Source organism: Telopea speciosissima, chromosome 1, assembly GCF_018873765.1.
Source record: "Telopea speciosissima isolate NSW1024214 ecotype Mountain lineage chromosome 1, Tspe_v1, whole genome shotgun sequence".
NCBI classification, from domain to species: Eukaryota; Viridiplantae; Streptophyta; class Magnoliopsida; order Proteales; family Proteaceae; genus Telopea; species Telopea speciosissima.
The window spans coordinates 69822029-69839268 of record NC_057916.1 but is presented as its reverse complement, the minus strand read 5'-3'; the positions used below and the strand labels follow the sequence as shown (position 1 = coordinate 69839268).

General features: G+C 39.4%; 2 protein-coding genes across 2 annotated transcripts; both read left to right on the top strand.

The window, feature by feature from the left end:
• Nucleotides 1–525: 525 nt before the first annotated feature.
• On the top strand, nt 526–14063 carry LOC122650790. Its single transcript, XM_043844192.1, has 9 exons — nt 526–799; nt 940–1006; nt 1133–1210; nt 2271–2323; nt 5820–5903; nt 8154–8206; nt 8300–8364; nt 8464–8522; nt 13816–14063. The coding sequence occupies exons 1-9, from the start codon at nt 596–598 to the stop codon at nt 13903–13905; spliced, it is 753 nt and encodes a 250-aa protein (XP_043700127.1). The 5' UTR covers nt 526–595; the 3' UTR covers nt 13906–14063.
• A 617-nt stretch (nt 14064–14680) lies between these two features.
• On the top strand, nt 14681–16599 carry LOC122661202 (putative pentatricopeptide repeat-containing protein At5g47460). The gene has a single exon (XM_043856546.1). It carries the CDS (start codon nt 14758–14760, stop codon nt 16573–16575), a length of 1818 nt encoding a protein of 605 aa, XP_043712481.1. The 5' UTR covers nt 14681–14757; the 3' UTR covers nt 16576–16599.
• The last annotated feature ends 641 nt before the right edge of the window (nt 16600–17240 follow it).

Below are 17240 nucleotides of genomic sequence, written 5' to 3'. Positions count from 1 at the left end.
GTCACAGGACTTAGTTGGAAAACAACCTCTTTCGCAAAACAAGGGTAAGACTGCATACATTATGTTGTGGGCAATAAAATCTTTTTTTTTTTTCTTTTGGTAGAGGGGGGCAATAAAGTCACATCCTTAATACTTTATACAATGGCTGGGCCAATTGGGGAGCACACCTGGGTATATCTACTTAGGGGCAAAGACATCATTTCACGGTGCCTTGTGAGAGGGTATAGAGCCATAGAGTGCGCCACCAAACAGAGATCTTTTGAGAGAATGTTCTTTGTATCACAGGGCAGGCTACGCCCAAGCACATGGACTGCCACTTAGAGGGGCAGGATAGTCATTGCGCCCACCCCCATGGGCGGCACAGACAACATCGCCCCTTTCCCAAATCTTTCGCCAAATATTTTGCACAATCGGAACATCCGAAAGGCCGAAAGGCCGAAATGCCACATTTTTTCACATATACGAAATTAAGAAACACTACAAGCCACAAGCCGTGATAAATTCCGTCAGCGCCGGAATCCCAATTTCCAAACTCCCAATCGAAGAGATACATTCATTAGACAGCAACCAGAGTAAATAAAACTTTGAAGCTTTAATGGCGACAGTTGCAGGTTCGGAAGAGAAGTCAGAGTTTTCGTCAGGTGATGACCTACAGAAGCCATGGATCGAATACGCCGTTCAACAAGCTCAGCTCATGCAGAAAACCCTCGAAGAAACTGTCGATTCCGCCATTCAAACAGCTGGTTCTCGTCTTTCTGAAATTCGCTCTACATCTTCTGCTCATTTCCATATGACCCTAGTACGTTACTACGTATCCAAGTACTGTTAACATTTGAGTTCCCTTCTCGCCCCACCTTCCTTATTCCGGCCCAAAATCGATACTTTTCTTACATTGGTTGATAAAACAAATATATTAAATTGTTGTAATATCGATTTTAGGATATTCTGCAAGATAAGAAGTCCGATTACCATGCTTACGAAGACGATTTCATTGGGAAGATCAAAGGTCGCCTCCTCCTCTCTTCGCTGCCCTCCATTTTTTTTTCAAAGTATTACTCTTGGAGCTTACATTGCAGTTAATATGGAGTTTCTGCTCAATTTGACGGACACTTTTTTTTTTTTTTTGGGGCAGAGGGTATTGTTCTTGCAGCCTCAAATCCAATGGTTACCTGTGGGGTCGCAGCTGGTGTGGGATTTTTGACATTGAAAAGTATGTTTGATGGTCGTTTAGCATTTGAATTTTATGTTGTTGTCTCAATTAGAGATCAGTGAATGATAAATAATTGTCCAGAATGAAAATTTTGGTGAAAATCTTTGTACTGCCTGTTCCTTTACTTCGAGGTGCTGAACACAGAACACCTACGGGAATTCTTTTACTTGTCCAAACATTGTTTGGCCCAAAAAGCAGTAGTGTTGAATGTTTAATGCTTCCTTTCAAATCAGCATAATAGCATACCAAGGGGGAAAAAACATGTGGTTCAGTCCAAACAAGAGTCTTTTTTTTCTTTTGGTGGCCCTTTGTTAGGGTTGGACCACAATTTATTCCTATATTGGAACCTTAGACTGGCACATAGCCCACTTCTCTCAGAGGGCATTGACATTTGACTGACCAAAAATCTTTCCTTATACATTATTATGCATGAGATGCATAGAAACCTAGATGGAGCAGAGTGGAGGCTTAAGGGCATATTGTTAGCTACTATCCATTGTTGTGTCTCACTTTCCATGTTTTCCAGGATTGATATCCTTGCCGTGGATATTTTTATGTACTTTGCCATTTGGTAATTATATTGGATCTTGCCTCATTTTCAAAGCTCATAAATTCAAGATTTCCAGCTTAGAACAAAAGATTTATGTCTGGGTAAACTTCTGATTATGGATTCTGTGGCAGTCAGATTCCGCAGAAGGGTGGCATGTTTAGTTTGGATTCTGTGATGGATTCTAGAACATAGGGACAGAATCAGGTTGATTCTCATGATCTATCTTAGAGTGAGTCTCTAGGATTTTGGCGGTGATTCTCCTTCCAGATTATGTAATTCAAATTTCAAAATTTCCATGGACTGTAGAATCTAATTAGTATCCTATTTAAGTATAGCCAAATTTACACTTGATTACATTTAAGATGCTCATTAATTGCAAGCTGTGGTTCACATATAATCTCAGTTTATTGTATGATTAACTGTGTTCTCTGCAATTAATGAAACCAATACCGGGGGTTTGATGTCTTCGTTATTTCTTATGCATGATCTTCATTTATTTCCTGTCTGCAGAGCCAAGGCTTATCTTGTACCACAGAACACTACGCCTTTTTATGAGTGAAGAGGTATGCATAAACAATGCCAGTAGCCACTTGCCCACTTCATAACACAATTCATTCTTATCATCTCTTGATTTTTTTTCCATGTAATATTCTTTAATTCATTGTTTGGAAAGTTGACTAGTTACTTCAGATAGCTGGTCAATTATCTCAACTTTATTGACACCTTGGGCAAGTTTTATTCCTCCCATATTTTCATTTCTAAAAAATCAGAGAAAATTAACCTTTTGAAGCTTGAATGAGCTACAAAAAGGAAAACAGAGAATGTTGGGCATAAAACTAGTTAAAGAGAAACCTACTTTAAAGCTCTACATTATCCAAGGATATTATGTTGGTTTTTCCATGGAGTCAATCTACACTCTTAATTTCTTAGAACTTGTTATAAATTGTTATTTTTTCATTCATCAAAAGTGGGCCGTGAGAAATGTTAGGTTTTAGCCTATAAAAAGTGTGGATATGCTCATAAAAAGTCTAATCTCTTTCCTCACCAATGCCTTTTATGTTATATTTCTTACAATAATTTAGTGAATAATGACAGATTTTATTGATAGGATAAAGATTAAAAAGATATTGTGGAAGGCTCGACCCACGAAATGAGGGGCTTTGAGAGCCTGTTTGGATGATGAGTCACCTGCTAGACAATGAGGTGCTCTTTGCATAAGATGTTCATAGAGGAGACCAAGTTCCTTGTTCATTTTCAAGAAAGCCTCAAATGTCCATATGTAGATTTACAAGGCCTACCCTACTAGCCTGGAAATGCACTGATAACAGCTTGTGAACTTCTTGTGGATGCTCAAATGCTAGATGAATCCATTCCCACTCAACAATCAATTAAATTCATATGATCAAGTTGTTGGTTGAGGGGTGGGTTTCTATTGTGGAAGCTGATAGATTGACGCTTTGTGTACAAATTTGGTTCTTGAATTCTGCTAACTACCTTTTCTATGAATGCACAATCTGCATCTTTGATAACAATGCGGTTAATAGTATCATGAGAGGGAGACATGTCTGTCTCAACTCCTGATCTAGTCTAGCATCCTCTCTTCCCTTAGGGCCCACAGGATGGCCAGCAGAACACATGTAGCAAATGTTTTACACAGAGCAAAGAGTGAAGCACCACAACAGATCAATGATGGTTTTTAGGACAATCCTTGATCATGCCAATGAGTTGTACAAAATGACATGGAATCTCCACTTACACATTTGCCGGGCAAATAGTTAGGTACTTTTCTCATCGCCTTATAATTACATGGGCAATGATCAACAACCTAATAACTCTAGTTGCTGGACAAATAGTTGGGTACTTTTTCCTCATTGCCCTATAATACATGGGCAATGATCAACAACCTAATAACTTCAGTTAATTTGTCAACATTAATAACCAGGATAATGAACTTTTTCTTCGAGGATTGGTTTCCCTTAATCCCAAAATGATCCCCAAAGTCTTAGGGTCAAAGTTGAAGAAACATTATTAAAAACTCAACCAAAATTTGTTGGCTTATAGAAAACTCAACAAGGAACACATCCATGCAGCATCTTGAGCATAGGTTAAAGATAAAGAGACCAAGTAATAAGGATTGGAAATTTGGACTTGCATGTAGAATTCATGAATGAGGGTGGGCCTTGGTGCAACCGTAAGGTTGCTCTATTGTGACCAAGTGGTCATGGTTCGAGTCTGGAAACAGCCTCTTTGCGAAAGCAAGGGTAAGGCTGTGTATATTATGACCATCCCCAGACCCCGCAGTGGTGGGAGCCTCGTGCAGTGGGTATGCCCTTTTTTTTTCCATGTAGAATTCATGAATCTGATATTCGTATCTGATGGCCTATTAAAGGAGCTACTCATACAATATTGGCTTTGTCTTAAGTAAAAGCTTGAGGACAAAGATGAGACTCCAAAGTCCAAATCTCCAATCTTAAAATCATAATTCCAGTAACCCTAAATCCAAGGTTTGTGTAATGCTTACAACCTACATTAATTACATCTAATTGGGATACTATTATGACTTTTCAATTGAATAGGAGAAAAAGAAAAGAACCTTATACAACCAAGAGAAACAGGAAAGCCAGTTCCAAGCAGACTAATGCATCCCAATAAGATTAAGATGTCTGGGGATGACTTGAAAAATACCCAAAACAGAAATAAAATTCATAATTTCAGAAATATCATGTCATAAAAAATAATAAAGTCCATTGAAATTCAAAATAATCTAACTGCATGAAGTAAACAGTTATTTTATACTGTAAACTTAATTAAAACCATAGGACTCTGTGGTGCACTGTGATATCGTATGGCTTGGGCCCTTAACTTCTTGGCAACCCAACTCAAAAAGGGTTTAGCTTCTGAATTAAGGAACAAGTGCCAGTTTTCCATCTCCTCCAGGGCATGTCAGAAGTGTTAACCTTCTTGCTGGCGACCTCCCACTTGAGTGTTTTTTTTAAACTTTATTGAACTGTTTAGAATCCACAAATAATGCCTCTTTCTTTGTTGGATTAATTGGAAACTTGATTATTTTGCAAATTTAAATATGGAAATTGAAGAGAACCAGCAAAAAGATGGTACTTGAGGTTATTTATAACGAGTGAGTACGAAAAACAATTATGTGTACTATGATTTGTATCCATACAAGTTTATTAAGTCAAAGCATTGGATGGATGCTATACAATCGTGTGTAGGTTCTCTCATAGTTGTTCTCGAGTGAGATATCATCCTGGATCAGGATGGCATGAATGGATCCTCTACCTTTCCACCCTTGTTGTACAGTTGTAACCTAATGATTACTCAATTATGGAAGTTGACACTCACTTGGTTGTGAGTAGGGTGGTGTACAAAGTGAAAAACCCAATGGTAGACTCTTGACTGATTCTTGATCTTCTCATTGACTTTGCTCAAGTCCAAAGATCTTGTGGAACCATGGTTTTACAAGTGTCATTCTTATTGATTGAATGTGGGCGAGCCTCGGCGCAATGGTTAAGTTGCACTATTGGCTCGAAACTGGGAAACAACCTCTCCCTGGCAAGGCTGAGTACATTTGCCCCTCCCAGACCCTGCAGTAGCGGGAGCCTCGTGCACTGGGATGCTTTTTTATTCTTTTTGATTGAATCATGTCTGCAGCCCTTTTTATTCAAGGTAGGAATTTTTTAACCTTGTCCTGTATGTTTTTTCTCTATTATTTAAAGAACTGACGCCCCTGATGCAAGTAGACCTAAAGTTGGTGAGGGATTAATGACTTTAATTATTGGTAGTTTAATACCTTTGCCTCCCAGCTTGTCTGGATATGCAAGTGCATGGTCACAGATGGGATTAACAATTACCTGATTTTATTATGCTGTGATTTAGGGTTTTTAGACAAATATTATGGCTACGAATTAAACTGTGTTAGTGATTAATCAGTTTGTGATGAGTTAACAGTAAAACTTCTCTTTCCAAATTTCTTGGTGTATAATTAACAATGCAACATGAGTGCTCCCACCACAACCCCCACACCTTTTCCCCCTGTTGCAGTCCTTGGTTTCCCGAGCTGATGCCAAAGTTAAGGAGCTGAGGCAATCTATTGAACTTATAAAGGCTGAAAGTGAGAAGTTGGAGGTAATCCTTTTACTGTTTTTGAGTGTTTGATTGATATTTAAGAATAATTTTGCATTCATTTATGTTCTCACTTTTTTGTCGAACAAACAATTTGGCTTTGTGTATGGGAAACAGGTTTAGGATTTTTTTTTAATATGTCAGATAAGACTGAGCCACCAGCTTGATATTCGTAAGACCGAAGGAAAATCCCATTGTCTGATTAAGTTGCTTCAATGCTCAAGGGTGTAGGGGTACCTTGCTGGATCCTTGAAATCCAAATTGGCATGAGAGTAAAGTGTTGAGTAGTTGCATTGGCCATATTCACATTTGATTGGGTCACAGCAATTGTCCCTTATTCTCTCCTAAACCAACTCATTACTATAGAATTGAAAAAGATCCACAAAAATGCATCAGCTTTGATGATGCAGTTATGCGCGGGGTTAATTAGGGTTATTATTGTAATTTCATGTTATTTTTATCCTGTGCATTGTCTATTAATTTGGCAGGTTAGGAGATCAGATTTAGAGTTTTAGTTTTTGATTAGGAGTCTTAGTCTTACAAAGTTATATATGTGTATGCTTGTAATCCATCAACGGATTTGAGTTTGGAATAGAAGTTTTTATGGTTGCTGGTTACTCTCATTGGAGGCCATCTTGCTGTTTTGTCTGATATGTCTCTCTCTGGTAATTCTTCTTAATCCTACTCCATCAGAGGTCATATTTCTCCATATTCCCTTCTTCTTTCCTCTTCTTTTCCTTCAGTTATTCTCCATTATTTTATTTCTTGTTTCCCCTTGTTTCTTGTGTACTCTCTCCAACGTTAGGTTACTCTGTTCCAGCGCTAAACTGATTTGATGTTAGGGTGAGTGATCTCTCTCAATATTACTTTTGCAGTCTCCATTTTTAGGGGTATGAATCACTGGTTATGGGCGACTTAAACCCTTGAAGATCACCTCTTTCTCACTTTCCTAATGAAGCTTACTTGGTTAAAACCAAACCTGGTCTTGCTTCTACCGCCAGGCCTGGTTTCAGATTTTTTAAAATCACATTTGGGCTTCAGATTTGATTGATTGTTAAGTTGGTTTAATAGTTCAAAGGATTAAGAACCTTCCCTTGAAATTTCAGCTATAACCGAGCTTTCTGAAGTGAGGACTTCGTCCCGGTAGCAGACCTGTTCTTCAGCCTTCTATTCTGGTCGTGAGGGTGAAGACAACCTCTTATTTTACCTACAACTAAAGGTCATATTTCTCTTAATTATGAAAAACTCTTCACTTCTCAACTTAATTCTGTTTTATTTCTCCTTCTATTTAAATGCCAGAAAACCCCTATCTTGTCAAATCCTATTTACACTTTGATCCTTCACTTGCATTATTCACTCTTAGGGCACTAAACTGTTAAAAAAATTACAGAATTGCCATTGCCTTTAAATTTTGAACCGTTAATTATTTGGGAGGGCCCTCGCAACCAATAATCAGTGTTATTGAAATCTAGGTTGCATTATTTGAATTCCTAAGGAGTGTGGGAATTGCAAGAGCCTGTCAAAGCTATTATATTTTACAAATGCCCATCTCTATTTGAGTACTAAGCAAGTGAAAGTGAGTAACCTAGGATCAAACCGCAGTCTTGATGCAAACTTGATTCCGTGCTCAAGCCTCAAGTTCCTTTGACTGCTTTGAAACTTAAAATATCAACTTATACATGATCTTACCTTGTGTACAACAAATGGGGTCGGCTACATGGATTCGTGGAAAGACAAACTATAGATAATAAAAGTAAGAAGAAAGGAACACAGCAATATCGACAACAACTCAGCAATACGCCACCTATATGGGGTCGGCTACATGGATCCTTGCCCTCCAATCAGCTCTATTCAAGGTCATACTTGAGACAAGACCTAAACTATGCATGTCTTTCCTCACCACTTCTCCTATGGTCATTTTAGGCCTGCCCCTGGCTCTTTTAGTCCCTTCAATCTGAATTAACTCACTCTTCCGAAATGGTGCATCCCAGGGCCTCCGTTGGACATGACCATGCCACCTCAAACGATTCTCCCATAGCTTATCATGAATCGGTGCCACTCCCAACTCAGTTCTAATACGATCATTCCTAGTTTTGCCACACAACCATCTCAACGTCCTCATCTCTGTTACACTTAGTTTATCCATATGACTCTTCTTACCTTGCGTTTTGATACCAAAAACCTTCTTCTTCGTCTCCTTCTATGTGTGTGTACCTTGCAATGATAATTTGAATGAGTCACTTTTGTTTTCAGAAGAGGGCTTTACAAGCAGAAGAGGAGATGAGACGGGGAAGAACAAAACTTAGGTTCGTTGTTATCCATTTACAGCAGTGCACTGATATTTTCAATTTATGATTTCTTTACGTACCCTATTGACACGTTGGCTTGATGCATTTCAGACAGGCAGGGAATCAGATCCAAGGTGTAATTCGTTCGGCTTATAAGATTGAAAGACAAGCAAGAGGTATGATATTTTCTCCTTCACAAACTCACCATGATAAATAAAGATAGTTGTATGTATTCTTCTGTCTCTATCTTAACAAACTGTTTCATGTTGTAACAGGCTTGAAAGATATCCTTGAAGAACTTCCTAGCAGAGAGGCTTCTCGATTTCGATCACAGGTCAGTTATCTTTATGGCTTCCTAGTCTATGATTTCTAGTTTGGAGATCAAGGCTTCCTAGTCTATGATTTTTAGTTTGGAGATCACTCGGTAAGAACACTTGGTAAATACATGGTCATGGTCCAGAAAATTAATTCATGAGCCTGAGGGCCTTATTCGAGTCCCAGCCATTTGGAATTGCTTATTTTTTGAACATAGATAACTCAAGGAGATTACTTTATTTATTTTACTAAGCAAAGACTTTCATGGTCTCCTTTCGCTACCACTTTGAGGTTACCTACCTAAGTTTTTATTATAATGCTTATGCCCCCATTTATTTTTCTTTATGATAATTACTGGAATAATACATTGATTATGGTCCTACTTTTGGAAATTGGTATGGAGATTAAAAAAAGAGACCGTTATAGCTTATTTTAACTCTTTATGCTATCTGGTCAAATTGATGTTTATTGGATAATCGTCTCTTCAGTTTGATACATGGTAACTGTAACAAAACCAAATACAATAAACCAGAATCTATGAAGAAGATGGAGAAGAAGAGCATGGTGGAGATGGAGGAGAGGAGAGAGGGTGAATACGATAGGAATGAATGGAATGCCTTTATCGTGGACAGCCTCTCCCTTATATTAATAAAGCAATCAACTCTTAGTAGGAAACTTACTAAGATTCTAAATAACAATGACTAACTTGGACTTCTCCCACTCTCGACTTAACAGTAACTCTCCCCCTCATGGTACGATATTCGACACTTCACCTCAAGCTGGAGTATATATATATAAAGGCTCCAGCTTGGAACAACGAGAATAGTTATTAACAGTGGAACCGGTCTTGAACATAAATACTATATAGCAGTCGTAGATGCCAGTGAGCACAGAGAAAACTTCATTCTGGTAGCAATATTAACTCATACACACCAATCATAAGTAGTAATAGTATGGAAAGCTCTTCGTGCCGAATAAATCTAGACAACAACATAAGTGGCAGAGAACACTAACCGCAATCCAAAATATCATAGCAGCAACTACAACATCATAAGCCCTTCTCAAGGAGTAATATTCACAAAGAAGAATGATAAAAGTGTAGCATAGGTTGTTGTGAACCACTGATAAATGTGCAGCATAGGTTGCTGCGAACCACTGATAAAAATGCATAGGGGGAGTTTTAAAATAAAAGAGGAGGTGTAGTTAAGGCAAATAGTATATATAAGAGGAGTGGAAGAACAACCGAGAGGTTGTCTTGTACCTCCAGCCCTTGAACTACCGCCATCAAGGCGGAAAGACTCAACTGGAACTCGCGGGTATGGCCTTAGATGGCCTTGGAACTCTCAGCAAAGTATTGTAGGAGGGTTTCTTGCATCTCCTGCAAGATCGAGTCGAACCAACAACCAAAAGGGTTGTTTTGAAGACCCTGCAATGACTGGAGGCTGCAAACAGAAACAAGTTGCAGAACAGTGACAGGAAAGAAGAACAGATCCTGTGGTGTAGAGATATGCTGAAACAGGGGTGCGATTAGCAGCGGGAACAACAGTAACAAAGGGAACAATCTGTCTTCATAGAAAGGAAAGAAACCCTAATTTTTTATTTTTCCAACTAGAGGTTACGTAGTTTGTGTGCAGCTAAACAGGTAATAATAAACCAGAATGGTATATATATACATACCGTTGTGACCAAGAGGTCATGGGTTTGAGTATGGAAACAGCCTCTTTGCGAAAGCAGGGGTAAGGCTGCATACATTATGATCCCTCCCCAGACCCTGCAGATGGGAGCCTCGTGCATTGGGTACGCCCTTTTATATAGATAGGGAGAGGTTCGGGTAAGCCACCAGCTCCAGGTAAGCTAGCGGTTGTATCCAATGGGGAGGGTGGGATGAGGGCAGGGGGTGTCATTTCTACAGAGGTGGGAGAGAGACAGACAGGCTGGGTAAGCCGCCTGCTTACCATGTAATAAAACCAAATACAATAAACCAGAATCTATGAAGAAGATTGAGAAGAGAGCAAGGAGAGAGGGTGAACACGATAGGAATGGAATGGAATGCCTCTGTTGTGGATAGCCTCTTCCTTATATTAATCAAGCAACCAACTCTTAGTAGGAAACCTACTAAGGCTATGTTTGGTAAATGAAACCTACTAAGGCTATGTTTGGTAAATGTCTGAACAAAGAACACCCGTTCTTGACTAGAAACGTTCTTTGGCGTTTCTAGTCTGGAACGGCATTTTGAGACCGAAAATGACCATTTGGTAATGGTCTCAAGAACGCCGTTTAGAACGAAAATGGTGTTTGGTATAATCTGTTCTTCCCTATTTGATATTATTTACAATAATGCCATTTCTTTCTAAATTATACCAAATAATACTTGTAAAATCCTTTTCTCTGTTACCAACCTTAGCATAAAATTAAAATATTTCATTAACATAACCAAAATAATTATAAAAATGTCAAATTTCAAAAATACTATTAATATTGGGTTCTTGTGTGGATTAGTGTCATAACTAACTATACTATGAACAGTTGAATAAAAAGGGTCTTGGTGGATTCGAACCACCATCCCCTTGGAACAGGCTCATGTTCCAAATGCTCTACCAATTTGAGCTAAAGACCCATTAAGTAGAGATCCAAAACAGAAATACAACAAAAAAAGTCACAGTAGCATGAATCTTTACATGAGGAATGAAATGAGAAAAGGTCTGAAACAGAAATACAGCAAGAGAGTCGCATTGAAATGAAGCTTTGCATGAGAAAGTTAACAAGCAAGATTTCCAAATAGGAATTCAGCAGGTGAGTTATGATCTCATCAAAATGGGAAATCAATAGAGCCAACATGAATGCATCTAACTTGAAAAAAAAAAGGAAAATGAAAATTCAGGAGGGAAGTTATGAATACAATCCATTCACAAGAAGGAAAAGAGATCTCATCTTCCATATGTTCCCCAAAGCTATGCAGGTTTGAAGGCAGCAATTGTTCAAAGGGAAAGACCCTTGATTGATCTGTTATCATATATAGTTAGGGTAGAGAGACTAGAAAGGGAGAAAATAAAAAGACCAGCATAACTAGAAAGAGAGAAGGAAAAGAGATGAAACTCCAGATTCCCATCTTCCCTTTGAGAATTTACCTGGGACTTCAGAGTTCAGACACTCCACATAGAGTGAGTGCACCTTTCACACCACCACAGTCTAATGGATTTCTTTCTCATCATTTCCCTCCTCTTCGTGCTATTATTGCAACAGCAATGTGAAACATAACTTGGAAGGGACTCAACAGCCCACAAGGCAGCCTTATGAAGCCCCATTTGGCAGCCAATAAATGGGTATTGGGGATTGTTTCTGTACCACTACAGGCCGATCCTCTAGAAATGAAAAAAAAAAGATTGTCTTATAAAAACAGGGCATAGCCTGTTTGTGTCAATGACAGGTCTTAAGGGAGTTGAAATTTTGGTTGGGAGGTAGACCCATTGTTCTATTCCGTATGGCTATGCAGGTTTGCATTTTCCTTCCTAATCTAGCACTGAAATTTCATAGCTGCTGTATATATTGCCTTCACCATGGACTGATTTACCACAAGAAATATATTACAGCTTGTATCATATGATATAACAGACAAATTAATAAGACATTACCCTGAGGAAGGGAGGGAACCCAAAAACATTTTCCCTAGCAAATTGCCCAAAACCATGGAAACCCAAAATCCTTGGCAAGATTTAAACAGAAAAAGAAGAGAGAACTTTGTTCTTTCCCTCAATTCATCATCACAAGTAAGAAGAGAAATTAACAAGACAAGCTTTACCTTTCCAGTGTCTCCTGAACTTTCATCATCAACATCATCATTAGATACCACTCTTCTTCTACCTTCCTTAACCACCATGTTTCCAAGGCCAAGAGATCTTTTCAATGTAGCATCCATCATATCTTTTGCAAGAGATCTCTTTCTTTTGCTCCTCAAACTATTGTTGTTTAGAGCTCTTCATTATTAGTCTTACTTATAATGGTTGGCTTAGGGCCTCTCTATCGTTTTTGACTTTTAATTTTTCAACATATTCAAAACCCAATTGAGAAATTGAGTTATCTTTCTCCATTACACATCCACCTACAAAGAATCACAACCCATCTAGGACACAAAACACCTCAAGGGTTTTGTTAAATAGTGAAATAGAGAAAGAACAAAAATTTGAAGCACGGATGACATATTGAGGCACGGATTATCTACTCAACAAAGAACCCTAAAAATTTTAAATATGAAGAATTTCTAAATCAATACATTACACTGAGAGAATGTTACATTATCCAAAAGCCCTAAAATTGCTCAATTTCTTCTGAAATCCATACCTTTTGATCCGATTTCTTTGACCTAACACCAGAGGGTCTACAGCAGGGTAGAGAGAGAGAACGAGACAGAGAGAGTGAGAGGGAGAAAGAGAGAGAGAATGAGATAGCGAGATAGAGAGTGAGAGAGAGCGAGACAGAGAGAGACAGAGAGATAGCGAGATAGAGAGTGAGAGAGGAAGCGAGAGAGAGAGAGGGAGAGAGAGAGCGAAAGAGAGATAGAGGGCTTCGGACCATGTTCTTACCTTGAAGGGATTGCAGTTTTGCGTCTCTTCCGGCTGAATCCTTCTCTTCCCCTCCTCTTCGCAAGTTAAACTTTCTCAAAACCCAAGATGCTTCACGGGTTTAGCTCAATAACTTCTCGCATTTGTCGTTCTTGTTCTTTAAGGCAAAATTCCAAAATTCCATCTGGGTCATTCTAAATGAACGAAAAAACGAACCGGCATGCCAAACGTTTTTTCCTGTTTTTTCGTTCTCAAAGAACGGAAGAACTGTTCTGAACGCCATTCAGACATTTACCAAACGTAGCCTAAGAGTCTAATTACAACCAAAGGCTAAGTAAAGTAAGGGAGAAAGTTCTATGTGGTGGAGGGTGCGTCCTGTTCCCGGACAGAGAGGGGGGTGAAATGACCGCCCTGCCTCCGTGAAAGGTGGTAATGACCGCCTTGTTGATGACGCTGCGCACGCTCCCATTGGCTCTTTGTGCATGCAAGGACCACGCTCCCCCACAGAGAACTCTTGCTCCTAAAGTAAATAACAATGACCAACTTAGACTATGACTCTAACAAGGACTCTAAGTTAGACTTCTCCCACTCTCTACTTTAACACTAATTCTCCCCCTCACGATAGAATATTCCGCAGTAACAATCAAGATTCTGATTCATATCGGAACTGTTTGGAGATTTTATTAATCCATGTTTTATAAGTTCCTTTCCTTTCCTTGAGACAAGATTTATTTCGAGTTGTATTGTTCGCAGGTTTCTAATCTTGCTTCTGAGGCAAAACGAGAAAGAAAGGTCTTGATGAAAGAAGTCTCAAAAATTAGTAACCATGGAATTTCAGTGTGATTGCTCTCTTGTTTTCTATTTTTTCTTGTGTATTTGGAACTTTGATTGTTACAATTTTTTCTGGTACTCGATTTTTATTGTTACAATTATGCGGATCTAATATGTAAAAGGAGATGGATTGTTCACATCTTAGAGCAATAGAAGACAAAATTTTGTAATGTTTTGCATGTGAAAGCCAGTTCATACGCCTAGACCCATCTGAATCTGGTCTTTACTGAAAAAATTAGGCAAGGCCTCCCAGTTTCCAGATTTGATCTGCATAAGCACTGGTAAATGCTCAGGTTGGTTTGGTTGATTGTGTTCCCATCAAATCCAGTTTTGGAATTTTCATCGACCATTGCCAGTCCATACTAGGAAGGGTATACATCAATATTGCATGTTTATCACAATAATGAAGTTAACAGAGAGGTAAGTATTTTTTCAGGGACAGGGAGGTATGCATCCATAATTTTAGAAAGTTGAAGGAGTTTGAGGTTCCTGTAAATTTACTTGGCACCTCAACTTGTTCAAGGGTGAATGACTTTCAAATTTATGAAACCAAACCAGCCTGTGCTCCTCTGTTAAATGGAATATCTTAGCAGCAAAAGGAGAAAAAAAATAGAGGCAAGTAGCCTTCGTTTCTTCTAGAAATGAAAAGAGTAGACGCCTTCAACTATATATTAAGTATTGGAATCAAACGTCCCCCACGCCCCCGAACACAAAAAAAGGTTTTTTAGTCTCGCCTTGTTTTTTTAGGAATAACCTTGACCTGAGCTATACGAACTAAAAAATATCATGAACACCTGTATGATGGAACTGGAACAGAGTGAAAAAGGTGAAGCTTAACCGAACTACTCTAGTGACAGTGTTCTAATGCAAAGATCTCTATTGAAGAGCGTTAAGCGATCCATACAACTGAAAGGAACAAATAATTACGTTGCATATCTTTCAAAATCTACCATTCAAAGGAGCCACGCTATTGAATATACCACACGTAAGGATGTGGTATCTTGGACAAGGGTTATCTCGGCTCTTGCCAAATATGGCTCCAGCTGTGAGATGGCTTTGCTTGAGGCTTCTCAGATGCGTAGCTCTGGTATAAAACCCAACAGCTACACTATGGTCTGCCTGATCCAAGCTTCAACAAATCTGGGATATACTTCCTATGTTCAGCAGCTTCACAGCTACATTCTACTGTCTGGGTTCAGCACTAGTGTCTTTGTGTCGACAGCTTTGATTAGCTATTATTCAAAATGGGAACTATTGTACGATGCCCACAAAGTGTTTGTGGAAATTCCTGCGCCAAATATAGTTTGTTGGAATACTTTGATTTCTGGATATGTGCATAACGATCAGTTCCACAAAGCAGTGAGTTTGGTTTTGGAGCTGTACAGGACGGAATTACGTGCAGATTCTTTCACTTTCTCTGCAGCATTAGCTACCTGTGCCCAATTGAGTTTCTTGGAATTAGGCAAGTCGTTCCACTCAATGATAGTAAAATTCGGACTGAAATGGAGTGTTGTAGTTGGGAACTGTTTAATTGATATGTACGGGAAGTGCGGGTCTCCAGAGGAAGCAATCCAAGCATTTCATGAGATCATCAACAAAGACACAGTATCTTGGAATTCAGTCATTGGGGCAAGTGCTAGAAATGGAAGACTCAAAGAAGCATTAAGCATTCTTCTTCAGATGCCAGTCCCGGATACAATCTCGTATAATGAAGTGATCAATGGCATTGCCCAATTTGGAGACATGGAGGATGCCATCAATGTTTTGTCAAGAACACCAAAACCCAGTCTGGCTTCATGGAATTCGATAGTCAGTGGGTATGTAAACAGGCATCGGGTGCCAGAAGCACTGGATTTCTTCAGCAAGATGCATTCTGAGGATATCAGAATGGATGAGTTCACATTTGCTAGCATTCTACGAGGGATTGCCAGCATCTCAGCTCTAACATGGGGGATACTTATTCACTGTTGCATGGTTAAGAGTGGCTGGGACGCATCGGTAATCATTGGCAGTGCTTTAATAGACATGTACTCCAAATGTGGGCAGGTAAACAGTGCTGAATCGGTGTTCTATTCGATGCCAAGAAAGAATTTGGTATCATGGAATGCAATGATATCTGGCTATTCTCACAACGGGGATACGAGTGCAGTAATTGCGCTGTTTGAGCAGATGAAGTTGGTACAAGAACCTGATGGGATCACTTTTCTAAGTGTGTTATCAGCATGTGGCCAGGATGTGGGTCTATCACACCTGGGTATCCAATACTTGGAGTTAATGAACAGGAACTATGGAATTGAGCCAACGGCCGAACACTGTTCTTGCATAATTCATGTACTGGGGCAAGTAGGGGAGGTTGAGAAGGCAAAAAGAATGATACATGAGATGGGGTTTGGGTCATGTGGGTTGGTTTGGAGAGCCTTGCTTGGTGCAGCATGCAGAGCTTGTGGGGGGAATCTAAAGATTGCTAAGGTTGCAGCTGCAAAGGTGATTGAGTTGCAGGGGGAAGATGAGTTCGTGTACGTGCTTTTGTCAAACATGTATGCATCTCATGGGAAATGGGGAGAGGTGAGTGCTGTTAGGGAGATGATGAGGGAGAGAGGGTTTAGGAAAGAAGCTGGTTATAGTTGGATTGAGGTTGAAAATATTGTCTCAACCAACTCAGTTACCCAACATAAGAATTAAAGAACTATACAACTTCATTTCTCAAGGAAGGTCCACTGTCATTGTTTTGATTCTTTTGAAATCTTTGGGGAATGGGGAATTGATGCATTATGCAGAGATAGGCTATGTCAGGTCAGGTCTCAGAATCATACATGCTTTGGGATGGGGGATATCAAATAAACTGTTATCCAAAACCTTGATTCAGTGTACTAAGTTCTCAGCTCCCACCACAAAAGGTTCAAACTCGGTTCTGGTCAGAGTTAGGCAACCTCACAAGCTCACATGGCTATCACGTCAACGGAGCTGACAATGAACAGATGCTTTGGTTTGGTAAACCCCTCTCTCTGTCGGTGTGTGTTTACAGAGGGATTTTGATCACTGCTCGCTACCCAACCCCCCCAATATCCACAGAATAACACTTTTTTTTCTTTCTGCCGCAGCAAAACAAAACGGGTCCCCTGTTCGCTACCCTGCCCACAATATCCACCAGTCATTGTGAATTACTTGAACACGGTTTACTATGAATTATTGAACACAGTTTACGTATAAAGACTGTGGGATCCTCGTTATCGCTAGCCATTGGTTCTAGTGAAGGATGTACGGGAAGGGACAGAGAGAGAGAGAGAGAGAGAAAGAAGATATTTTCATCATTTACTCACTGACTCAAAGTTACCTGGTGTTGGCCG

What these genes read in the sequence shown, in the direction of transcription:
- LOC122650790 (XM_043844192.1), top strand. Translation starts at nt 596, where the DNA reads ATGGCGACAGTTGCAGGTTCGGAAGAGAAGTCAGAGTTTTCGTCAGGT. An exon ending in CTCATTTCCATATGACCCTA is followed by an intron (nt 800 to 939) that starts GTACGTTACTAC and finishes TATCGATTTTAG; the next exon opens with GATATTCTGCAAGATAAGAA. An exon ending in CTGAAAGTGAGAAGTTGGAG is followed by an intron (nt 5,904 to 8,153) that starts GTAATCCTTTTA and finishes TTTTGTTTTCAG; the next exon opens with AAGAGGGCTTTACAAGCAGA.
- LOC122661202 (XM_043856546.1), top strand. Translation starts at nt 14,758, where the DNA reads ATGCAAAGATCTCTATTGAAGAGCGTTAAGCGATCCATACAACTGAAA.